Source organism: Protobothrops mucrosquamatus, unplaced genomic scaffold (assembly GCF_001527695.2).
Source record: "Protobothrops mucrosquamatus isolate PMUCROS unplaced genomic scaffold, P.Mucros_1.0 scaffold885, whole genome shotgun sequence".
Classification (NCBI taxonomy): Eukaryota; Metazoa; Chordata; class Lepidosauria; order Squamata; family Viperidae; genus Protobothrops; species Protobothrops mucrosquamatus.
Window position 1 is genome coordinate 72,296 of NW_015387139.1, and position 26,833 is coordinate 99,128.

General features: G+C 34.4%; 1 protein-coding gene across 1 annotated transcript in view; it reads right to left on the reverse strand.

Annotated features, from left to right (window-relative positions):
- The window catches only part of LOC107290407 (ryanodine receptor 3-like), a gene marked incomplete at its 3' end in the record, with an annotated part of 194,223 nt that overhangs the window by 71,939 nt on the left and 95,451 nt on the right, over positions 1–26,833 (reverse strand). The window contains exons 12-26 of the mRNA XM_015819286.1: positions 26,082–26,218; positions 24,715–24,883; positions 22,670–22,805; positions 21,242–21,337; positions 20,458–20,576; positions 16,018–16,151; positions 14,970–15,211; positions 13,990–14,182; positions 6,649–6,865; positions 6,364–6,468; positions 4,372–4,475; positions 3,126–3,209; positions 2,338–2,497; positions 1,618–1,765; positions 577–782 (exon numbers count right to left, since the gene is read on the reverse strand). Coding sequence (XP_015674772.1) covers positions 577–782; positions 1,618–1,765; positions 2,338–2,497; positions 3,126–3,209; positions 4,372–4,475; positions 6,364–6,468; positions 6,649–6,865; positions 13,990–14,182; positions 14,970–15,211; positions 16,018–16,151; positions 20,458–20,576; positions 21,242–21,337; positions 22,670–22,805; positions 24,715–24,883; positions 26,082–26,218 — 2,250 coding nt within the window. The remainder of the gene's footprint in view (positions 1–576; positions 783–1,617; positions 1,766–2,337; positions 2,498–3,125; positions 3,210–4,371; positions 4,476–6,363; positions 6,469–6,648; positions 6,866–13,989; positions 14,183–14,969; positions 15,212–16,017; positions 16,152–20,457; positions 20,577–21,241; positions 21,338–22,669; positions 22,806–24,714; positions 24,884–26,081; positions 26,219–26,833) is intronic.

Genomic DNA, 26,833 nt, shown 5'->3' on the forward strand with positions numbered 1-26,833 from the left:
AGAAAGAAAGAAAGAAAGAAAGAAAGAAAGAAAGAAAGAAAGAAAGAAAGAAAGGATGAATGAATTCTGGCAGAATTTAGGTACAGTTACCAGATTAAAAGTAACTGTATTCTATTTAGAAATTCTGAGCCAAACATACTTTTGCCAGGACAAACCTGTAATCCAATAAATCTTTGTGCATAAAGAATATTGGCAAGACTTCATGACATCATCAACTCATACTCCATCAATGATGTGAGAATAATGGAAATCAAACAAGAAAAGGAGAGCAACTCTAAAGATTTTGGCAATTATATTCATAATGGAACCTAAATTCTTTTTTTTGCAACACTGAGTAGGGAGGGGAGGGAAGGTAACTCTTATTTTATACTGAATTATGATATTTGCATGACTTGTCCAGCTATGAGAGGGCACTTAACTCAAAATAAATTTTGCCTACTGGAAGTTAAAGCTTTACAGTATATGCTTCATCCCACAATTGACTGAATTTAGTATGAATGCGTAATTGTGCCCAGAACCTAAAACTCTATGAACTGTCCTATGCTATATAAACCCATTATAATTAAACGCACTAACTTTTGAGCCTTCGAATACAAATGCTTGGTCGTCAGCTCCTAGTTCTATGTCAGGTTGGCAGCCTGGCCTTGCCCATCCAACACGCATATCCCCTCCAGTTACAGCTTCAAATTCAAAATACCACTTTCCAGTCTTAACTGCATAAGATTTCTCCACTCTGAAGAAACGTATCTTATCAATGCTCACTTTTTCCACTGTTTGGTCAGCTGTGAAAAATACAATACAAGAAATTATTGTAACTGAACATATCAGCAAGGGCACGTATGGGGGAGTGTCAAAAAAAAAAGATGGGGGCTGCAACATTGTGATTAAACTCCCATCTTGACATGTCTGACCCGCAGTCCAGATGCTCTAACACACCAGATATTTGTATTCAGAAAAAAAATGTTGAAGAGCCATAGAATAATTACTTACTTATATTGTTAGTAATTATATTTGGTATGGTAATTGTATAAACATATATTGTACAGAAGCAAGAATGTGTCACTTGTAGAAATTAAAATTCAGAGTGAGGCTGTTTTAATATTCAAGTACACCTGCTCCACTTAAAGAAGCAACATTTTTCAGAAAAGTAAAGCTTTTTCCCTTTAGCTATCCTTTCTTGAATCATGACACATAGCCTCTGCGCTTTCTTTTTTCCTCTCATTGTCTCTCCTTCTTCTCAAAGTAAAACAAACAAACAAAGCAACCTATATTTGGAAAGGACGGTAGGATAACACACAGTGAATAAGTAAAGAAGGCTGAGAAGTTGCAAACTTTCATTAAGTAGGGAAAGATGCTGCATTCCTTCCATGTGAAAACTCTTTTCATATTTTGGCTTGGGAAAGAAGACAATAGCAACCAAAGAGATTTTGGGTGCCCCTCAATCACTGAATTGGTCACATTGGGTAAATAAATTCTTCTCCTCTTAGACTCAAATATCAACATACTCAAATATCAAAATCCTACAGAGTATTCTTGAAGGTTAAAGGAACATAAAAACATGTTACAAATACTTTTGTGCTTCCAAAAATGCTAATAACAAAATATTTATTAACATACCTAGTTCCTGATCTGGGGCCTCAATATTATATCCATATCCAGCAAAGGTCCGAACAGCCTCACGAAGACTATCTCTATTTGATTTTTTAGTGCGTTCATCCAATAACACATAAGGAACCAGCCGAGGATTCCGTTTGTTTTTAAGATCCTAAAAAGAATAGTTGCAACAAATATAGTGTTCAGGTTATACAGAGATATTTAGAACAGTACATTGTAATACTTAAATTTCTATTTTCTAGGAGTATAATTAGATATATTCAGTTTTTGAACAGGACTTTCTTTTGCTTTTCTCCCCCAAATGATTGCCAAAGAATCTCTTAATCTCTAGAACAGATTGCACCACTACATTGGAATCCATTCTATGCATCAATGCGGAGTTTTTCTTCTCTATACTGTATCTGTTGTTTTTCTTTCAATAATAAGCCATTCAGAGTCATTTAGGAATTGGGTTGTTTTCAAACTGCACTAAATAAATAAATATAATTTATGCTCCAAAACACACGGAAACTAAATGTGTTTTTTTTATTTAATACAGGCCATCCTACTATACACAATTGCATACACAACTCCAGGTTTTTCAGATAAGTACAATAGTTATCAAGAATTAAGTATTAATTAAGAAATAAGCATATTACCTAATAATATTGAGTCGGCTAGATATGGTCCTTTCTTTATAATCATCCAAACATTTTTTTAAATCTTTCTTAAAGTTATTTTTACCTGCTGAATACCATAGGTCCAGCCTTGTTTTATTCTTTCTTTTGCCCAGACATTATGTGCATTCTCTGCAAGTTTATCAACTAATATTTCTTGTGAAGGTAACAATTTAACCTCAGAAAGATCAAGAGGAGCTGGCTTGTACCCATTTGTCATCATGTAACTGTAAACCAGAAAAAAGATGGACCTACATTTTAATTAACAAAAGAGCTGTTGAGAATATTCTGTGTACATCTATAATTTAGTAAACATTTAGCTTACATGAATTATTAATAGGAATTTTAAATCCAAATAAATCTGTTCTATCTTCTTTCATTTTAAATTCATACAAACCAAATAATTCCCAAGAGAAGGAGAGATTATTGGTGTATAGCTACCATAGATCAATAATGATGCATCCCTCATATTCTTCCAAATAAGGACAAACAACTCTTCGGAAATGAGATTATGAGTCCCTATTGCAAGTAAATAAACATGTCCAATTTATATGGTGGGATTGTGAGTCTGATTACTAATATTTACATTCTGAACTCTTTTATGGTTAAATAAACCCTATAGCTTGGCCATTAGAACTGCCATGCATCAGAGGCAGACTTGAACTATTAAACAGAATGACTTGGTATTAAAAATATGTTCTACTGCCTATCCTTATCCACAAGAGGCAGTACCACAAAATGTTTGCTTGTGCCCAGAAACATAAAGTTAATTACTGATTTCTCTGTGTTTAACACTTCACCTGAAAAACGTCACGTAAAACAAGTTGTGGCAATCATTGCTATAAATGATCTTACTTTTTAGGAAGCTTGATTTTCTTTAGATCTTCTTCTGCCCCTGGATTTACATGAACGACATGGCATCCAAGGGCCAAAAGAGTTCTATAAAAATAGAACCAATTGTAAAATGTAAGAATAGCATGTGTTCTAAATGTGCATCAGCATATTGCATCCTAGCTATTGGGATAGTTGCAAGGGAGCCTTTAGATTAGACATTTTAGTTTGCATGCAATAGTATTAGCATGTTTGGGATAAACTTGAATTGATCTAAAATGTGCCAAAAACATTTTCATACTATTAGCAAAGTATGCTGCACATGGTATGAACACAGCTAAGGCTAGTCATTTACCCTGTGCCTTCTTTATCTTATTAAAAAGTATTATGTCAAACTCTTTTTGACCAAGTTATAATGGATAGTAGAGGTCAATATTAATGGATCTCGGTGATGACCACAGAATATGGAAGATTGTCATTTTGAATATAAGTAGTACATGAAATTATAATGGGAATAAAAGAAGAGATAGATATGCTGTCTCTCTGGCAAACTAGCAGAAAGGAGAAGAATGCAATATATCTGAATGAAGATGATACGATTTTGGAGTCGATGAATGAAGTGAATGTGCAGATTTAATTGTGAATGAAATGGAAATATTTATCAGATATATGTTACCTCATGTAGAAGAAAACTTAAGATCAGAAATGAAATTTACCATTTCAAAGAGAGAAAAAAACCTTCAAAATCAATTATTCTCCTGAATAATGCTAATGGGGAGTAAACGTATTGCTTATTTGTTAAGGTTCCTTCAGGTTGTGGTCAAATTAATGGACGTTTCATAGTGATTTCATGAGCAAGTCTGTGCTGTGTTCTGGCAACAGTACCAGAATAGTTTGCCATAGTCCTTTTCCAGGAAACTTTCAAGTTTCCTGCCTAGCCTACAGCCCTAGTACTTCCTGGTAGTCTCTTGTATAAAAATAAAGAGTTGAGAGCCTGCCATTAGAAATTAATCTCCCTCCACTATTATCTTGTATGCAGGTACCCCTCTGGTCTATTTCTTAGATACAATTTCCAGATCCTTTCTCATAAATCCAGATCAGCTGAAATCAGAAAGATGAATTTGTCTGGATTAACTAGTACCATTTGTATCAATGGCTTAGTCCTGAACATGATTAAGTCTGGAGATGGCCCATAAAAAGTAACTAAACAGAATGCTTTCTTAGGGAATTGATCTTTACAGAATAGTTTTCCTTCTGTTTTGTGACTCACTTTAGAGTTTCGGTTGACATTTGCAGATTATAGTTCTTCTCTGTTTCAGGCAATTTTGAAAATTCCACCAGACAAGGATGCTGCCTTTTATTATCGTCTCGTATCTACAATGTATGAAAGAGACTGTAAGTAACTTTAGAGCAACTTCTGCTCAACAAAAATAAACCCCTTTTTCTGCAAATAAATCAGTCATCCATCAGAGTTTTAAAGCAGAATAGCTTTCCTCAATCAGGTGTTCTCCAAGACAAGGTTATTATTCCATTATGTCAGCATGGCCTTTGGAAAACTCATCTAGATATTTATGCTATAAGCTGTGTATAAATGTCATATATGTTACAGCAAATTCTAGGATTGTGACCTGCATTGTTCAGCTGCTGTTCAAAAAGTGGTGTGTAGTTTGATATATCAGGAGCAATTCTAACTGCAGCAGGAAATTATACTACAATGTTCTTAACACAGAAATGTTATAACTTACTGTATAGTCTAGATATAATTGATGCTTTGTAGAACTAAACTTTGATGACTCATAATATTCAGCATTTCTTTTGACTTATACTTAGTCATATAAAGCAACTTTAAGGCCATTGGCTAAGTGTGAACCTTTTGAAATCATGGGAAGGAACATCAATAAAATGGCATGCTTCAAAGGAGAAGATTATTTATTTATTTATTTATTTATTTATTCATTTATTAAATTTATATGCTGCCCATCTCATGATTCGAAGCGACTTTGGGCAGATGACATGGGCTTTTAACTAAGACAGAACTGGCTGTGAGAAATGGTGATTTTTTAGAGATGGATATGGTGAACCCTATTTGGAATGAAGAAAATGAGGGAGGGTTGAAAGTTGAAAACTAATATTACAAAAATATATGATGCAAAATATGGTCACTAGGAGTTGAAAATGACTTGATGGTACTTAATCAAATCAGGAAAAGAAGGCCATAACAACAACAAGAAGACCAAACTATGGGCCAAATTATGGAAGGAGAAGAACTTGTAAGAGTGACTTTGGCAAAAGTTTTGGATTTGAACTTTGTTATCAGGCATTTAGGTTGCCACGTAACCTCTATTTATGGCTGGAACAATCCATAAGCCATAAAGTGGACTTATTTATTACCCTGTCATTGTGGGCATTTTTCCTCCCCTGAATGTTCCAGCTATTAAAGCTCCAACTATTTGTTTTGTAATATTCCTCAGGACTGCCAATAAGTAAACATGAGACTGCAAATCAGTAAATGTCATTTTGCAATGACAAAGCACGAAGCAGGGAAATAAAAATGGTGTGAGGTTCCTCTGCTTCCAGGGCAAATACAAGACGCCTTCACTTTGAGCTCAGCTCATGGTGAATGCATCCATTCAGTTTTCATATCAGTCTTATGCTATTCTTCTGACATTTTAATTTTCCAAAATTTAATCAATAGTTCTGGAATTCTCAAGTAGTCTCCCATGTAGGACTATTGGCCCTACTGAATATATCTCTTGTAGTTGCAGATCCACCTCCTAAAAACCATATTGCAAACCCTAAAAACTGCACTTATGGCCTGTATAGAGGTTACAGACTTCTGTTATGGTCTAACAATAAATTATGGTCTCATATTTCAAAGACTATTGATATTACTATGTGATGAAGTGAAAATATCTGCATGATCACAATATTCCCTTAGTTATTTACTACTACGTATTCTCCAGTTCTGTTGAAGGAGGCTCTAGAGCTGAGCACAAAGAAATCAGAATTTTCCTCTTTCAGAGAAAATCTATTACTATTTTAATTTTCTCTAAGCTGAATTCCTTTTTATATAACACCTTAGTTTTGTATTTGGGAAAGAAAGAATAATGTTTTCTCCCCCACGACACAATTCTTCTGATTTCAACTTTGTAATGAGAAAGCAACCTTCACTATTATTGTGTCAAGAATATATCTGTTTCCTGTAATTAAATAAAGTCATGCAATGAGTGATTTTCTCACAAAGAATTCTTCATAAGTATACCTTGCCATAGGTCCAACCAAGTTCTATTTTATTCATTCCCCAGAGTTCATGAATATTTTCAGCAAGCTTGTCTCTTATCTTTTCAAGATGGAAAGGCAAAACAATCTATGAAGAAAATATGTAAACTTTTATCAAGATAAAATTTTGCAGCCATATCCTCCATGTTTTCCAACTAATGATCAGAAAACATAATAAAATCTAAAAATGGTTTACTAGTAATAAAAATATCCTGATAAATTAAATGTTCAGTCATTATATGTGTTATGATATTTTAATTAAACTTACCTGGTTGGTATCAATTGGACAAGGAATAAAATTAGCCTGAGAAAGAAACTGAGTAGTACCAAGCAAATCTCTAATTCCTTCAGAATCCCTCTTATATTCTTTTACTGGTTCCAATTTCATCTTTTCTTTTGGAAGCAAAGCTTCATAGCAAGGTGCATAGCTAGTAGGAGGTAAAAACTTGAATTCTCCATGGCGGCCACCCATTAAGAAACGCACTCTAAAGAAATGGAAATACAAAAAAATGGTAATAATATTTAAGGAAGTTTTTTTTTTTTAAAAAAAAAATGGTCATCGTAGGTCACCACACTCAATTAATTCAATATAAAAATTCCCTTTTTATCTCAAAAACTCATTTTCAAGCCAATTAATGATAGAAAATAAGTGAAAAGGTACACTTTACTCTTTTAAATTTATTTTTAATTTCCTTTATTTGGAACAGCTTACATCTGGAAATGTTGTCAATGCATAGATTTTCTAAGTTTTTTTTCTAAGTTATTCTAAATAATTTTCTAAGTTGTTATTATTGCAGTTGGCTGCATAGTCAACCAGATATTTACACTGGATTTGGCATTTTTATCCATCTTTGAGTCTTTCCCAATGACCTGGGATAGACAGATGTTGTTGTTTGATGGTGTTAAAGCAGGGGTGTCAAACTCAATTTCATTGAGGGCCACATCAGCATTGCAGTTGGGGGGCCGGGTGGGTGTGGCCAGGGTGGGTGCAGCCTACTGGGTGGGCGTGGAGGGAGTGGGTGTGGCCTACTGGGTGGGCATGACCAGCTCTACATTGTTCGCGTCAATGGTGCCTGTGGGGGCCTGGGCAGGAGTGGGACAGATCTGAGAGTCTTTGGAGAAGGGGGTGGGACCAGGGCAAGTGCCAAGGCATGGTCCATTGGAGAAGCCTCACTGTTCCTCTCAGGCCATGGGGGGGGCTGGATGGTGGTGCGGGCTGCCCAGAGCCCTGGGCAGCAGAGGTCAAATGCCCAGCCTGGCCCTGAAGCACCCATGTACCAAGCCCAAGCCCACTTCCCCAAGGGGGTGCCCAGCTGCACTACCTCCTCCTCAAGGCTGCTGCTGCAGTGCTTGTTCTCCTTAGCCAGGTTGTTCATGATGGGTACCAGGGCAAAGTCAGAGGGAGACTGAATGCGTTTCAGCATAGATGGCCACCACAAAATTGTACATTGGCTCCCGGCCGAATGGCCTGGGCCAGGGCCAAAGCAGTGGGGGCCGTTCCCTCACTGTTTCCAGGATGGCTTCACGGGCCATATGAAACCACTTTGCGGGTCGCATCTGGCCCCCAGGCCTTGTGTTTGACATGTCTTTGTTAAAGGTATTGTTGCAGAATGTAAGCTGTTTGAAGTAAAGCTGCCTTTTGCAATTGATTGATGGTAATTTTGTCAATCATAATGGTGTTCAAATGATGCTCCAGATGTTTTGGGAGTGCACCCAATGCACTTATTAGTGTTGGTACTATCTTTGCTTCTTTTGCCACAGTTATTCTACTTCTATTTGCAGTTCCTTATATGTCATGATTTTCTCCAGTTGTTTCTCTTCTGGCACTACAGCCACACTTGCCTGATGAAACTCTCAATCTTACCATGCTACTCTGACCTCATCCTATCCAACACTTGGGAGAATAATATGCCTTACTGTAACCTAAAACTCAGCATGTGGCTAAAATAACTTGTGTACATTACTTTTTGTGTTTGCCTTCATAGCATAACTATTGCAGCCACAACCAATATGAAGTGTGAGGGTAAGATAAGAAGATATTGCTAAGATGAAGACAAGCAGACAATTAGGAAAAATAAAAGCTGGAGACTACAATGTTAAAGGGATGGATATTTCCATGGAATCTCATCAGTTTATGATAAGTGAGAGTTGAATAGGTCACGGCAGCATTTAGAGCCTACCAGACCAGGCAGGTTTGAAGAAGAGGACCAGAAGTTTTAGGAATGCCCAGATAGGAGTCAAGAGAAAGTATTCAGAAGACTCCTATTTATTTGCATAGATTCCTGGAAGAATAGAAATGTGTGTCCTACCAAAGCAAAGCTGCTGACATTATCAGATATTAGAAACTTAGAAAATCTTCCTCTCTGGCTTATAGATATTGTCAAATGAAGATTCATCATGAAGCCTTCATCTCATCAAGAATGTGATTTTGATTGGCCAATAGTTTTCTTGACTAGCCTTCACTACATTTTCAGACATTATCATTGTCTGTCAAGGCTGATAACCGGAATAGAGAGATAAGGTAGACATGTATTCAGGGTTATGATTTTTCTCTTTGTATTTAAATATTTAATATGTTTCACCCATCATGAATTTAACCTAAAATATGATCTCAAGAATCATCCTTTGCACCCAAGCCCATGAAGAATTTTATTAACAGAAGAACCCCCTTCTCAGAATTTCATTTCACAGGTCTGCTAAAGTATACTGAGCTCCAGAAAAGCATATATAATAAAATGGAATTAATTACTATCTAATGTGCCTCACATTCTTTGTAAAAGTAATAGTGTATGTTGAACAATAGTTAAAATATGTGGGATAATCTCTTTGAGTAAAGAAAGGAAAGACTTTAGTAATACTAAAATATACATGAGAATTAGATACCTAGTTATTCTGTTGTTGTTTCTAATATGTAATCTTTTAAAAGAATATTATTTATAATGAGATTTCCAGAAAATTAAAATATACCATGATTTCCATAATAAATGTCTTAATTCTGTTATTCATATACAAAGTAAAAGACATAAAATTGAAAGATAAAAAGGACAAGTATAGAAAGTGGAAAGAGGGACACATAACTAAGTCAGAATATCAGCAAATAGCCCGAGCCTGCAAAGATGAAGTGAGGAAAGCTAAGGCTCAAAATGAACTAAGGCTTGCGACCAAAGTCAAAAATAACAAAAAAAAAAGCTTCTTTCAACATGTAAAAAACAAGAAAAACGTGAAGGAAATGATTGGTCCATTAGTGGGTGAAAGTGGCAAGAAGGTGAAAAGCAACAGGGAGAAAGCAAAACTATTTAACTTGTTTTTCGCATCTGTCTTTACACAAAGGGAAAAAGCAGACCAACCTATCAAAAATAGTGCCATAAAAAACAGAATAGAAACACAATTTAAGATAGGCAAGAAAATGGTAAGTGAGCACCTGTCCAGCCTAGACGAGTTCAAATCACCAGGATCAGATGGATTACATCCCAAGGTTCTCAAGGAACTGGCAGATGTGATCTCAGAACCACTGAACTATATTTTTAAAAGACCCTGGAGCACTGGGGAACTACCAGAGGACTGGAAAAGAGCTGATGTAGTTCCCATCTTCAAAAAAGGAAAAAAAATGGATCCAGGAAATTACAGACCTATCAGCCTGACCTCAATACCTGGGAAGATTCTGGAAAAGATAATCAAACAACGAATCAGCGAACACCTACAGGCAAACAAAGTCATTACTAAAAGCCAACANGTGCCCCAGGGCTCTGTTCTGGGCCCAGTGCTCTTCAACATCTTCATCAATGATTGGATGAGGGGATAGATGGGGAACTCATCAAATTTGCAGATGACACCAAGCTGGCAGGAATAACCAACACTCCAGAAGACAGGCTTAAGATACAGGAGGATCTGACAGACTTGAACACTGGGCGCTATCTAACAAAATGAAATTCAATGGTGAAAAAAGTAAGGTTCTACATTTAGGCAAGAAAAAACAAATGTATAGGTATAGTATAAAGAGTACCTTGCTCAATAGTAGTAACTATTGAGAGGGATCTCGGAGTCCTAGTGGACAATCATTTAAATATGAGCCAGCAATGTGCTGCAGCTGCCTAAAAAGCCAACACAGTGCTAGGCTGCATTAACAGAGGGATAGAATCAAGATCACGCGAAGTATTAATACCACTCTACAATGCTTGGTAAGGCCACACTTGGAATACTGCATCCAGTTTTGGTCACCACGATGTAAAAAAGATGTTGAGACTCTAGAAAGAGTACAGTGAACAACAACAAAGATGATTAGGGGACTGGAGGATAAAACATATAAGGAAAGGTTGATGGAATTGGATACTGTATGTCTAGTTTAATGAAGAGAAGGACGAGGGGGGACATGATAGCAGTGTTCCAATATCTCAGGGGCTGCCACAGAGAAGAGGGAGTCAAGCTATTTTCCAAAGCGCCTGAAGGCAGGACAAGAAGCAACAGATGGAAACTGATCAAGGAGAGAAGCAACCTAGAACTAAGGAGAAACTTCCTGACAGTTAGAAAAATTAACCAGTGGAACAACCTGCCTCCAGAAGCAGTGAATGCTCCAACACAGGAAGTTTTTAAGAAGAAACTGGACAGCCATTTGTCTGAAATGGTATAGGGTTACCTGCCTGAGCAGGGGGTTGGATTTGATGACCTCCAAGGTTCCTTCCAACTTTATTATTATTATTATTAAAATAAATATATATTGAAAGTGATATTCTCTTGAAAACTATGAGTTCATTAGAGAAGCATAAGACTACAAAGCACAATTATGCAAATATTTAGAATAATATTTAATGAAAAGTATCTGTTTACTACTAGAAACAACACAAATGATCAGAACAATCACTTCAACACATCTTATTAGGCTTGTTTACTAACTGTCTGAGCAGATGTGATGACATTTCCAGAGGATATTTCATGTCAAATATATGCTTTTTTCCCCTGCAACACTACATTGAGTCTTAGATAGAGGAGCCCTCCAGCATCACTATTTAACACACCACCTGTTCAATTATGAAAGACAGAAGGCATTTATCTCCAAGATGTTGACTTTTCATGTCAACACATCTAGACTGTTATATTTTCTTTCAGCAAGTGAGATTGATGTATCTGCTAGATTCTTTCACTTTATTTTTCAATACACAGTGCATTTATCTACCTAAACTTAAATGCTTTTCCAGAAACACAAAACCTATACCTGCCCAACAATTACTGTAATTTTTATGTATGGTAAACAAAATGTATAGATCAATAGAAAGCAAAATACCACTGAAAAACCCAACTAATGGCTGAATAGCAAACGGGCTACCTTGAAATTCCCTGGAGAGATTTTCCAAACTTCTTTTAGTACTCTGGCAATCTCCAAATACGGAGTCACATTTTATCTGCCATAGTTAAGCAGATACTTATAAGATTATGTTCTAATTTAACTAACATATAATTTCCTATAATTGTAAACCTATTTGCAATTTCTGCTGAAAGTGTGAAATCATACATCAAAGTCCTGCTTCTTAGTTTAAGCAATGATTGGGTTTATTTTACAGAGTTTATTATTAGTGAAAACAATAATAAAAGATTATATGGCACGTAGATGAGAAAAAAAGCATTTATTAAGGTATATATTATAATATAATATCAGATGCATGAACATATAAGCTGCAGAAGCTTATACTCTAATAAAGATATTAATTTTTAAAGTTTCATTTTGCTGCAACTTGGAAAAAGCCACAACTATTTCTCTGGAGATCATAATAATATTATTCCAGTAAAGGTTTTACGAATGCATTCTTCATGTTGGAAGTCAATTGCTTAAAATAATTCCTTAGTGAATATTCTTACCAGAGTAAATCTGATTTCGAAAATAATACTAGAAATTACTTCATGGAGGTTATTTCAGACAAACGACACTTTGTTGAAAAATAAGGTAGTGATTCACTAACTGTACTAAAACAGAAATAAATGTTTAAATTTTCCTGAAGAATATTTCTATCACAGAAAGTCACTGACAGTCTACATAAACATTTAACCACCCTTCAAGCAAATGGGATATATGCTATCTAAATATATTAGGTTTTAGGACTGGGCAATGATCTAGATTTAAAGAGAAAAAGGTGATTTGCTTTCAGGATACACACATTACGCCTGTTACCAAACTGAAGTAAATTTTGGGGGATTATGTGACTGCTTCCATCCAACCCCCAGAAAAGAACAGTATCCTATCTGTTGCCAACACGTGTGACATGCACATCATCCCAAAGATGCTTTTTCAAAAGGCAACTGGACTTTGTTTTTCCTTGACATGCACACCCATGCACTCACCAAATCAACTTTTCTCCTTTGAATTCAGTTTATCTTAAACCTTATTCCAGGGGTCTTCAAACATGGCCCTTTTATGACTTGTGGATTTCAACTCAGCATGCCTGGCTGAAGAATTCTGGGAGTTGAAGTCCACAAGTCATAAAAGGGACAGGTTTGAAGACCCCTGTCTTATTCCTTGTCCAAGCATTTCCCTCAGTTTTTCTAAGGAGCAAAAAGTCTGCTATTTACATTTTCTATCCCAGATATAATACACATGTCTGGAGAGAAAACCATGAAATGGAGAAAATTTGTTTTCTTAGGCTACATGGTAACTCTTTAAGAAGCAACATGAGTTCAAAGAGAACGATGTCTAAGATGCATTTTCTGAACTGAGCAGGTTACCAAAGTTTATTTTGTAAGAGCAAACTGTCCCTAAAACTACCAAAAATCCTTGAAAATCCATTCTGTAAAATTGCCCTTTTTGTCCTAGTGTACAGATCAGAGGAAGCTACATTAGGAAGTGTAAAATATGGAAAATATTTTAAAATATTTTAAAATGGAACCTCACCATTTGATGCTCTAAACTCCAGACTGGCAACTTTCAAGAAGAAATTGGGTTGGGGAACTTTAGCTCTCCACCTCTTATCAAAGTCAGCTTCCCTCACTGTTAGGTAAATTAGTGGAGCTGCAGTTCAGCAATATCTGGAAAACTATAGATTGTCTTGTACTACCATAAAGAATGGCTAAAAACTGTATATATCATGAAATAGAAAATAAAATAGGAACAAATAATCTATATAGTTTTTAATTACTGATATTATAGCCATACAGTATTGCTGAATAACCTCTTAAAGGGAATGTTGTTGTTTAAGGGAGGAATATAGAAAGGTAAGACCAATAAATCATACACCATACCAATGTATCATTGTTTGTTTAATCTTTGTATGTCAGAAGAGAACTTGACCTCTTGACACCACTGCCAAAGAAAAATAGTATTATGTTCAAACTGTTCTCCAGGGATATATATAAAAGAGAGTGACTGATTTCACATAGATCATGAAAAAGCTCAACATTTCATAATGAATTCATTTAGTATACGATTTGGGAGAATCCAAACCAAAAATAGGAGGTGTCAAAATTCTCCTTGTTAGCTTTGATTCTCCATGATTCTGTTTTTTTAAAAAAATCTGGATTTTCTGATAATGATTGACAACTGCAAACTACCTCTGAATAGGGTACATTAACTGTACTAAACAACATTCAGTGCAACTGTTTGATATGAAAGTAGAATCTTCCTTACTTGACACCAGCTGAGAAGCTCACCACAGGGAAAAAAAGGCCATCAGTATTAAAGTTTTCAAACATTCCTTGCACAGGTTGTCCATTAATACGGAAAGAAATGCTGGGGACCCCTAAATCCAAGCAACAGCTGACCACATCATCAGATGCTAATAAATGCTGATTCACAGATGCAACAGCCCTGGGTATTCGACCTAATAAGCAGAGAATCGTAGAGAAAAAATGATTTAAGAAATGCTGGGGAAGAACTGTGAAATTTCCATCACATTTAAAATCATTGTTTTTCACATTAAATAAATCATTTTTCAAAGAGTAAAAAATAAAAAAAATATTTAGAAATGCTTGAGAATATTATTCCAATTTAGAAACAACAAAGTAATTTTTTAACAGATCACGATACTATTATCTTTTAAATTGCATACTCCTAATTTTATAGTGCCATGAATATTAAAAAAAAAACATAGAAATCATATGGTTGTGGGAGGATGACGTCTCTTATAGTTAAATGCAAATTTGCATGTCATTCTTTTTAGTCATAGATAGAATTATTTTTGAATTAGACAGGCAGCATTGAATGCAACCTGCAAAAAACCCCTTTTTCATCTTTACATTATTCAGTTGTCAATAGTATGAATTTTTAATTTTTTCTTTGATTTAACAAAACAAGAATTTTCAGTGTACAATCCTCAAGAATTGAGACTGGGATTGTGCAGGATTGTTATTCATTGGATTCTAAGCATAGCTCCTAAACAAAATCAAGCAAAATAGACATTTTGGCTCCCACATAAAGCCAAACAAAAGAGTATATAGATGAAGTATTATTTTTGCACTCTCTTTATTTCCTGTCAAGTGTTATTAAGAGATAAAAAATATTCTTTCAAGGAGGCAAAAAAAAAAATCCTTAAAAAGAAAATGAAAACAATTCTATTTTGCAAACCTTCATAATATGTGCGGCCATTCACATTTTAAATCAGTTCTTACCAGACCAGAGATGAAGTCCATCAAAACCATAGGAGTACAGGTCATCACCAACACCATTTCCTCCCCATCCTTCCCCACCTCCAGGATAAGGAGCATAGCCTGATGTTGAGGCCCATCCAACCCGCAAATGTGTCGGTTTTGCTGTCAAAAATGGTTCCACTTGATCAATGATTAGTTCAAAGTACCATTTCTTATACTGTGCTGAGCCCTCAGCAATTCCAAGAAATATGTTTGGCCTTATACTAAAAAAGAAGAGAACGAAGAGCATTTAAAACACACTGCAGTAAAATATATACTACACTATAATTTCAGGGTTCCGGAAGAGAGCTTTCTCTACCCTTGCCCCAACCCTATGGAATATTCTCCCCCAGAGTGACACCCCACTTTCCTTGGCTTTCAAAATTTGGCTCTGCCAACTCACTTGGAGCTTGAAGAGTGACATTCCACCCTGGAAATGATTAGTGTCTGGAAGGTGTTCCCTCTGCCTTTTAACTTATTCTATCTTTGGTTGTTCTTTTTTTTTTTAGTTAGCTCCCATTTATTTATATATTGTATTGCTATATTATTTTCACTGTATGCTTTAGTTATAAACTGCCCAGAGTAATTCTGAAAGTGAGATAGGCAGTACCTAAATTTGATAAATAAATAAATATGCCTGTATACCTTGATATCATGCTAACCATAGTTAATATGTCAATAGTAAACTAGTCATCAAAACTGTTTTCAAACCATCTAATGTATAAGGGTAAAGTCAAGTTATCCTTCTAAAGTGAGTAAAACACTTTCCTTCTAGGATATTCAACTCTCCTGTGTTCAAGACTTTCTCCTATAACTCAAATTTATTGAGAAGTCAAAGAGGGAATGTGATGCAATGCATAAATAAAGGCATGTAAAATCATTGACAAAATCACAGATCCAACAAAACCTACAACAGACAGAGAACTACTGTGTATCCTCACACAGAATATCAGCTTTGACTGATTTTTCTGCTCATTCCCTGTTACAGAGATCAAATATTTTAATAAACATGATTGATATATAATGATACCTTGTCACATCGTTCACCAGCCGTGTTTGCAAGAGCAGATCTCTTCGAGGAAGAAGATTGTCACATATTAAGTTCTGGTTAGCACGCACTGCTACTCCATTACAGAGACAAAGAGAGCACAGGACATCAAGAACCTAGAAAATATTCATAGAAGTGGGTCTTAGAACTATATAGAGCATAATAAAATGCTAGTTTCAAGGAGTCTTTTTTAAAATAATATTTTATTAATTTTCTAATTTTACATTTAGGTATTTAAAAAGCAATGTTACAAATCTCAAGTTACAACATCAAATATTTCCTTTTTTCCCCTTAATAACTACTATCTCGTATTTAAGCTAATACAGTTCTTATTGTATCAACTAAGTAAAAACATCATTATTACATTTATCAATAAATTTTTAGCTTATACATATCTTAATTACTTTTACATTTAATCTTTATAGACAATCAATGTCGTTATTGATTTTTTCCCAATTTTTAGTTTCCTATCAATATTCAAATTTAACATTTGATATTTATAATTTCCAGGCTTTAGGTAACCAAAGTTTCCCTTATCTCAATTCATAACAGAATCTAATATTCAAAATACACATCTATTTGAGTATAGTCTTGTTCTATTTCCTAAAAGTTATCTATTTCCCACCATATTAAATCATCTAATTAATAATACATTATCCCCTTTAATAAATCAAAACCATTATATATATTGTCTGAGTTAATCAATAAATTAAACATATTCATATTTTTTTTCTTTTGGGTCTAATTTTTAAATATTAAACAAATAGAATCCTTATTTTCAACTAATTTCCAAATATTTTAAATTTAATGACCAAAATTCCCCTTATCTCAACTTCTCCCTTTAACCCTCTAATTAGTAATAGGAAATCCCCTCTAATAAATCAAAACCTCAATTTTCTTCAGCCTTATTCTGGCTTTCTTCCTTTGACAACTAGCCTTCCATGTCAATGATTTTAAATCATCAAATAGATCTCCCTCTATTATTATATATATTATTTGAAATAAGAGACACCATTTAGTTGCCATTTTTTGGAAGGGCTAGCCCATTTGTATTCATTAGATCATCTCCCTATTATTCCAGTTCCCCATGATTGTCCTGATAAGTTTATCTTCTATTCAATCCGTTTTTTTCTTTCTCCTCAAATTTCTTCTGATTTATACAGAAAATCTTTCCCATTTTCAGTGTTGTCACTCCCTTTTCTGGATTTTCCATTAACTGTATTTGTTGGTCAGTTGAATCCTCTGTCTTAGTATTTGATTGTTCCACTTCTTCTGTTATCTTCTGTGTTGTTAGTTCTTTGGTTGTAGTCAAAATTTGGGTTTGTATATCTAAGCTGGCAACTTGTTCTTTTATGTTGAGTCTTATTTTGTCACAAGCTGAAAGAATAGTTTCATGTATTGCTTTCAACATGGAAAGGATCTTTTCCTGGTCTTCATCCAGGAGTCTTAATTTCACTTCTAAAGATATCTAGCTAGAAATCTAATACCATTATTATGGTTGATTGCAGCCAGATATTCAGACTGGGATTGGCCATTTTTGTCTACCTATCGAGCGCTTTCCAACGACCTGGGATAGGCATATCTATACTTTTATTCTTAATCTTATTCTTATTCTAGAATGGAGTAAAAATAAAGAAATATTAATTAATGAAAATAAAAAAATTGCAAAACTTACATACTACAGACTTTGGTAGTTCATCTCTAAAGAACAGAATTCCAAACAAGTATAATTTATTAAGTATAAACTGAACCTAATTTACCTGATCATGAAATTCAGAGAAGCCTGTTATCAGAGAAATATCTCTTTTCCTCCACATCAAACAAAAAGGTTTTAAGGCAACATTAAAACTAGAAAATCATCCATAAATCACAGAGTAAGGAGGTAATTCTAAAGCTGTGAGGTGAGATCTTGAAAGGCTCTCAACCTTAAATTTATTGTCAGAGTAGTGGACATAGCCAAAATACCAAGCCTGCTAAATAATGCATTTTGTGGGGATGTACCTTCTCAACAATGAAGTAGGGATCAGTGCCCCAAAGGCCAAAGTTAAGTAGGCCCTATACACATTCTGTGGTGCATACACACATGAGAGGAAAAGGAGATTACAAAAATCCAGACTACAATATTTTGAACCCAGGTCAATGAAGCAAGAGTAGGTGGGGAAGCTTTCCACCAAGATGTTGCAGTAATCTATACATGACACTACCAGAGCATGAATGAGAAGATTGCTGCATCAGGTGTCAAGAATTGGAAAATACATCAAATGTTATACAGATGAAAATGGCAGATCTTTGCAATAGCCACAATGAATGATTGCAGGGCAATTTATTATCCACTACATGCACAAATTCCTGGCAACTGAAATGGAGGCAAATTTCATAGCCCTGGAGACAGATGGAATTTGTTTTTTTGCAAAACACTAAAAGCTCTGTTTTGTCTGAGCTCAAGATAATGGGCAATTATCCAAGATGAAATTTGCTATTAAAAAAAACCCTGTTGGAATTCTATGTCGCTGAATCAAACTTGGAAGAATATCAGTACATTTGGATATGATCAGTGTAGATGTGATATTGAAAACCAGCTATAGTAATAAGTCACTCTAAAGAAAGGTATAAAGCAGGAGTGTCAAACTGGCGGCCCATGGTAAAATGTTCATTTTCACCGTCACTATTCTTCCTAATATTGATAGTTGTAGATTTTTCCATTTTCCCAGGTTAGTTTTATTTGTTTTAATAGTTTTACATAATTATCTTCTTTTATTGTTGCACTCTTGCTGTTAAATATATCCCCATGTATTTAACTTTCTTGACTACCTGGAGGTCTGTTTTTTTCTGACAGTTGTTTTTTTTGTTTATCTATAAGGTTTTTGACTATCACTTTAGTCTTTTCTCTGTTTATTTTCAGTCATGGTTAAGAATATTGAACATAGCTGATAACCTAAGAGTAGCGGCACAGTCAATGGATACTGTAAATTATTCAACAATTCACAAAAAACTGCCTCAGTGACAGGACCAGATCAACATCCTGATTGAATGGAGTCACACAGATTATGACAACTAAGACAAGTCTGTAGTTAAGAGAGAACAACTTCAGGATTTTTAAAGTAAGGAGAGCTGGAATAGAGGTGAAAGTTGAAGGATTCCCCCCCCCACACACAAAATATTTAAGTGATCAGTAAATAATAAACAGTTCAGTCAAAAATGTAAAATGAATGGAAAGAAAAATGGACAAAGGAAGGATGGAAAGGCATCCAGTAGGCAACTTGCCCAATGAATAGATGTGGCTTAAATATGCAGGGCTTAAACTGGTGAAAGGATAAGAATATGCCCTGCCCACAAGCCCTTTCACAAGCATTCACTGAAATGCTTGATGAGCAGTTTCTGTTTAAGAAATACTAAGGAAAGTTTTGGCTCTTACTTGTTTACCCAAATGTTTTAGTACAGCTTATCTGAAAAAACACAATAGAAGAGATCCTTTCAAATGCCAAAAGAAGTAACAGAGTTGAGCCCTAAAGCTGTTGCTTCAATTTATCCCCTAAACAAATAACCCTGTACAACATTTTTCTTATTTTAAAATATAAGCATATGTCTCCACTGCATTTCAACAGATTCTGTTCCATCACTTAGGCAGTTTCCATATTCCATATTCCCTTACTTAGGGACCAAGTCCTATTGACTTCATTGGGACTAAGTAGAATATATAGGATTATGCTGTCCATGTCCAATAATATGAAATTCTATATATATGGCCAGTGGAGACACAAAACCTTTTTAAAAATTATTTATATATGAGATGTTTGAAATCCACAAATCCTTCTGCTTTTTAAGCTTGTTAAATAGCTTATTGGCATAGATGCTAATGGTATCCAAGATAATCAATGCCGTAGTTATCTAAAATTTGAAAGAGATGTGAAATGTTTTTAATATCCTTGGCTACTTCCTAGCAAGTGGATTTTTTTCTATAGGAACTTTACACATTCCAGAGGACCAAAAGGATTTTCTCAGTTACATATCTTGTAACTTGTTCACCTCCAAACAGGTCAAAACAATCTTGTACTGCCTTCTAGCAGTCAACATATAAAAACATCACACAGGCTGTAAAAATAGACAAATTCTCCTCCTCATGGGATGGAATGAGGTGCAAGTCATGTAAAACCTCATAAAATAAGAGCACAACATAATATAACATCTATATAACTTTGTCTGGACTGTATATACCAATTTGTTACTTATATATCCACAGTCGGAAAGAAATTCTCCTGAGAGAATTTAAATTTTCACACTTGTTTTATGGCAAAAGAGCAGGTTTTTATAACAATATGTTTATTTCTATTTTAATATAATTTACAGGTGTTATAACAATTTTTGTTTTATTTATAGAATATGTTGTATATTAAAGATGCATCTTGCACTTCTAAAGCATACCTTATGGTTGCGTCCGTGCTTATCCAGCAGGGAGATGATGGATTTTATATGACCTTCATCTATCAAATTTAAAGCTTCTGGGCTTTCAATCAATATACAGTGCAACACTTCTAAAATACCTGTTTGAATGCCAGGGACAAACAGATTATTTTGAGTTTCAGGGGTAGAATCTATAACATATAATTCAAACATTGGGAAAAATGTAAAAAAAGAAGAAAAAAAAATCCTTCTTTAAGGCTTTTAAAAATGCTTAAATTTTAAAGATTGAAGATGCCTGAATTAGGCAGCCAGCTTCAAGAAAACAAAATAGCTTAGATGTGGATTTTTCTTTTATGGTATTTTTATCTGAGGACAGATAACAAATTAAGGAACAACTGAACCGAAAGGGATGCTATCTTTAGAAACATAAATCCCTTAGCCCTAAAGCTAAATCTAGCAGTAGAATTTCATTCATTCTTAAGAGTTTCTGTCCAGCTTGTGTCTGGATCTAAATTGCAGCAATATTTTTTCTCAATTGATCAATAACATATTTCTCATTAATTCAAGAAATGTGTAAATCTCTTATACCAAGCACCAACAGCTTTTATTTGAAAAGTTGTGATAAAATCTAAATAGCATTGCACTGTAAATACCTCAATGCAATATATTATTATAGGAACTAATGTGTTGGATAACTGTTGCTTGAAAATTGGATGTATAGTATGGGGGATTCTTCTATGAAAATCCATAATTAAAGTTAATAGCTTTTTTTTAGGTTATGGAAGAGTAGACTGGTATATCTCACCTGAAGAAGATTCTAGTCTGTCCAATTTACTAATCAACCAATCAAGATTATTGGAAAACTGGGCACAATTATTTCTGTTACCACAAATGAGAGCAGCTGAAAGATAGAGTTGGGATGATTAGTTAAGTATAGATACAGATATTTTAGAATAAAGCCAAAATGTAAAATGTGCCTCCATCAGCTACATGTTGATATTTAGGATATATCCATTATATGCCTTTTTGTATATTCTAGATATAAAAGGAATATAGTTTATTGTCACCTTCACTGGGCATAATTGATTACCCTTCCAATAGGCATTAAATATTTCTGACATTGGAGAAACATTTGATACCATTAACCAGTCATCTCCAGCTCTAAATTCATTGTTACATTGTTCTGGATTTAATCATATAAAATTATTCGTAAAAGTCATTGAAAGCTCAGTGACATCCAATTACTGCTAATTATAAATGTAAAACACACTAAAACTTTTAATTCTGTAATCAATGAATAAAGAATGAATTTCAATACATGTACATTATTTGAAATATTTTGATCTAATCAAGAACTTATTTTTCTATACATTTGTACATCAGAGCCATTGCTTATTTCTGTAAGAGTTTATTAGTCAATTGATTTTTTTTTAAAAAAGCACGATCAAATCTACAAATGAAAGTGTTTGTTTTCAAAACTGTCTCTAACATTCATAAATTTCCACAGATGAAGATTTCATATAGCTGCAGAAAAGGGTCACAGTTCTAAGGTCCACCTACTAACCGGAAGGCACTGTAGAAGAAAAAATATTATTCAGCAACTTCTGCATTGCTAAAGTAGATGACAATGAAAAAAATCAGCAATCTTCAACAGGGAGAGATAAAAACAATAATTTGTTAATTATTTGTAAACTTCAAAAAGAGAATGACAATAACAGTGAAGAAAAATAAGAATATGAAAGCAGGGCATAAAAGAATGTGGCCTTGTATCTTTCTAATTTGTCTTCAAATTCTGTTTCTCCTGTTTTTTTGTTTTGTTTTACACACATGCATTTCTAAATCATAAAAGGAAACCACGTTTAGCACTGATGACATTACCTAATTTGGTAATGAAATATCTGCAAGAAAGCAACCAAGCTCAGAGAGCACCAAGGATCCCACATTCCAGTTCAACTCTGAACTACAAATATTCTCTTCTATTGAAAACCACATTTTTAAATTTTAAAGTACATTATTAAAATTACTTTATACACGTAACCATGATGTAAATTGCCATGTGTCATCCAATAACATGTTGATTTAGTTTTAGTGTTGGTTTTAATGTGCTATTCATTAATGGGGGAAATTATCAGTTCCTCTGATTTAGATTTAATTCAAAATTTCCTCCAAAATCTCATTGAACTCTGCATGACTTGCTTCAACATATACAAAATATTTATACTGTATAACCCACCTAATAATTTGTAAAGAAGATTTAGAATTTCTTTCCATGCTGCACCATTTTCTTCTCTACCAACCCCTGTAAAATGAGCAGTACTATAGTATACATTTAATCGATCAATGCAGTTCAGAACCAATGCCAGCATCCCCTGTAAAAATATAATTATAAACACTGTTTATATCTTCAAGTATATATTCATTTACATTTTAAATGTTTAAACAAGCAGTTCAAATACAATATTGAACTATAAAATACTGGGCATAATACATTTTCTTCCCAGAAGGAAAATAATTAGCTGTAAATGTGGGAGAAGGATTTCAAAGATACAAAGGAAACCATTGTAAAAATCATTTTGTTTAAAACAGTCATAAAGGTCTTATCTGGACTAGGGTCATAACATTAGAGAGAGGAAAGCCTTTATTCTTCCCCAGAGCCATTTCCCCAATAGAAAATCATCCTGCAGCCTCCATTAGCAAATTGGATTGCTGCACACACCTACTCTGAAACTCGGTTTGGAATCAACTATTGGTAGAATGTATGCAGTAATGAGAACATCTGTAACAACTATACTGTCTAATCACATTACTTCTATTTTGCACTGATTACACTGGTTGCCTTTTCAACTGCAAGTCCAATTAGGGGGCTGGTATTGACTTCCAAACCCTTTGCAAATGCTTTGCAATCCATTTATCCGTATTAAATGTTCCTGCTCAAGGATTATGATCACATCTGAAGCTCTGCTCTTTGTTTTATAAGAAATTACTCCACCAGGGACAAGTCTTTTCTTTCATGGCTTCTTGTTGATTCTTACATAGATGATAGACTGTTTTCTTCCAGTTGACTTTGGAATACTTCATTTAAAATATCTTTACCTGTATTCTTTGAAATGATGTTATTACTCTTGCTACTTTTGTTGCTCTAAATTGTTGCTCTAAATTTATGTGTTTATTGTTTTCTTCTTTCTCACATTATCATGCTTTATTATTAATGTCTTTTAAACATTAAATTTTATATAATAATTTTGCTTATTGAATACTACAAACAATAGAAAGTAGAAATATGCTCTGATGTATATTACTACTACTATTAATAATAATAAAATAGCAACAGCAATAAAATGTGGGTTGTGTGAAAAGATAGTTAATTATATAATTATTATAATAATTTATTAAATTTAATATGTCACCCAACTCCCTGCAAAAATGACAAAACCAGATGGTAACTAAGAAATATATCCACCCAGAGCATCATCTTTTTTTTCAAATTGTTAAAATCAGTTTTAAAATTGCTAGTTATTTCTGTGAATTACAAAGGGGAAGATTTAATCCTTAGTCAGGAAACTCTACAGTGGCTTTTAAATAGAAAATCCCAAATTCTATCTCATCTGGCAGCCCTTAGTAAACATATTCATCTAAGCCAGGGGTCCCCAACCCCCGGTCCATGGACCAGTACCGGGCCGCAGCATGCCAGCAACCGGGCCGCGGCATGCCAGTAACCGGGCCGCACTAACAAGCAAAGCCCCATCCATGGGATGCAGGCAGCACCTAAAACCATGAACCCTCTGGTCCTCAGAAAAACCTCTCTCCACGGAACCGGTCCCTGGTGCCCAAAAGGTCCCCAACCTCTGATCTAAGCTGTCAATTGTCTACAACAGCTCAGAAAAAAAAGAAACTAGCATTCTATAGAGCAAACAATCTGATGTTTTCAGGAAATCCTGAAGCATAATTGTATTCTGTTATGGACTAGACCAGTGTTTCTTAACCTGGATGATTCTTGTAACCCCTTCCAATTCCACAATTGTAACATCTTCCCAAGATCTAGTTTGGATCTCACCTTTAAAAGGGTTAAAATAAGCAAGATTCTAAGACTTTGAGTTTTTCAGATAATAATAATAATAATAATAATAATAATAATAATAATAATAATAATAATAATAATAATAATAATAATAATAGTAGTTATTTAAAGCATCTTTGAAAGGTGAATCATACATACAACTTGACTATCAATCCCAAAACCTGATTAAATGAAAACACTCTAAACATAGCCTTTTCTACCTCCTCTTTGAATAGATTTTGTCTGTTTTTAAGGGAACGAAGTTTGTTTTGTTTATCCTCGTGTTCTAACTCTTCTTCTGGAGGTAGAAAATATGTAATTAAATCTTGGAGAGTCTGAACTACTTCTTCAATGGGAAGAGTGAGGGGAGTTGTAACACTGTTGTTTCCACTGTGAATCAAAAGACAAAGCAAATAGTTATAAAAAGAATACATTACCAGAATCAAAAGAATAATCGGTATACAATTATTACTATTATATAGCTTGTCTTACACACAGAATATTTTGTATCACGTGATCCATAGATGCAGAATTTAAAAAGCTAATTGAATTACATATAGAAGGGCAAACTGGGCAACCCATGTCCTGAGAGTATCATCTGCATGTCTGTATGATAAAAGTCACTGAGAAGGAATTGCTAACGTCACAATATAGAGTGTTGTGAAATACCAGTATTTGTTCAGTATGATGGAGAGAAGGAATATCACTCGAATAGATTTTTTAAAGCAACTTTCGTTCACACAAACTTATTATTACAGCTTATGCAAGAAGAAATGTCAAAAGGCTCCAGTCTGTGTGGCACAATCAGTATAACACAACCAATGCATATTTTGAAGGGGGGGAGAGAAAGAATTTTCTGTCACTAGTAATTACATTCTAAAGTCTGAGAGTATGGTAAGAATGAAGAAGGAAGAGGTTAGAGAGGCTAGGCTAGAGCAGCATTTCCCAACCTGCTTCCTTGGGGTAATATATAGCCATGTTGATCGCAATTCGGGGATGATGGGTCCCTATACAGCTGGAGGACACCTATGGTAAATGTTGGAACAAACAATGGTCAGTGAAATCATCCTGCTAAAATATCTTTGTAGGTTTTCTGTAGACTGAACTGCTGAAGTGTCTTGACGACTAGTAAATGTGATTTTCTAAGATGTAGTTCAGGAGTCCCCAACCTCTGGGCCACACAAGTGATGGGCAAGCTCACGAAGCTTTATTTGCATATGTGCGGGGTTAACTTGCATGCCCCAAACCATCCTCTCACCGCCACCAATCTATGGAGCCGCTAATGTAGTGAATATTTGAAAGACATTTGAAAAAGCTGTTAAAATCAAGATTAGGTTTTGGATGTCAATGCATCATTATCTTCTATCAATGGAGGTATATTCATGTATCAAAATGGCTTATTGTTAAAGAACTGTGCTGCAAAATTTTGGCAAATTTTATTTTAACTGATTAAAAAATAAATCTTCAACAATAATAAATTATAGTCCAATATAAGCAGAATGTATTTCCAAATTCTGGTACGAACAGTTGGATTTTGGTATAATTCAGTTATAAATGTTATAAATGCTAATTATTGTCAGAATGATACTTTAAGAAATTATACCTTATAAATTGACTGAATAATTTTGTGGTATTGAGAATAATTCTAGCAGCCTGGGATTCTTCATGTTGACACCTTTGCACGGACAGTCCATCATCTGTGTGCCCTTCTTGGTGTAATATAACCTGAAATAAATGGTCAAAATAATATTTTAAAATACAACCATTTGTTTAGTGACCGTTTGAAGTTAAAATGGCACTGAAAAATGTGAATTATGACTAGCTTTCCCACTTAAAAAAGTGTTCAGAATTCAGGCACTTGGCAACTGGCATGTATTTATGATGGTTGCAGATTCATGTGTTCATAAAATGGATCATAAAATGGGTCACAATTCACTTGATAACTGTCTTGCTTAGCAACAGAAATTTGAGGCTCAGTTGTGACCATAAGTCCAGGGCTATTTGTATGTTTTTAATTATGTTCTCAAATGCTGCTGTGCAGCTTACTAATGATAGTATGTGAGGTTAGGAGGAAATTGCAGTTTTAATTTCTTGATGCTCTTTTTTAATTTCAGATAATATGTCCCAGTTGGATTTTACATAATATGCCATAAGATGTAGCTGAGAAAAATGGCAGGAGCTGAAGTTTAGAATAATGTACAGTATGTATACGGTTGACACGTTATCTTGGAAAAAACAAAGGCAAGCCTGAAAAAGGAGCAAATCTGAAAGTGGTTAGGAACAAAAAAGGTTTATGTTTATAACTTTACTTTACAAAAGAAAATTTACTTTACAAAAGAA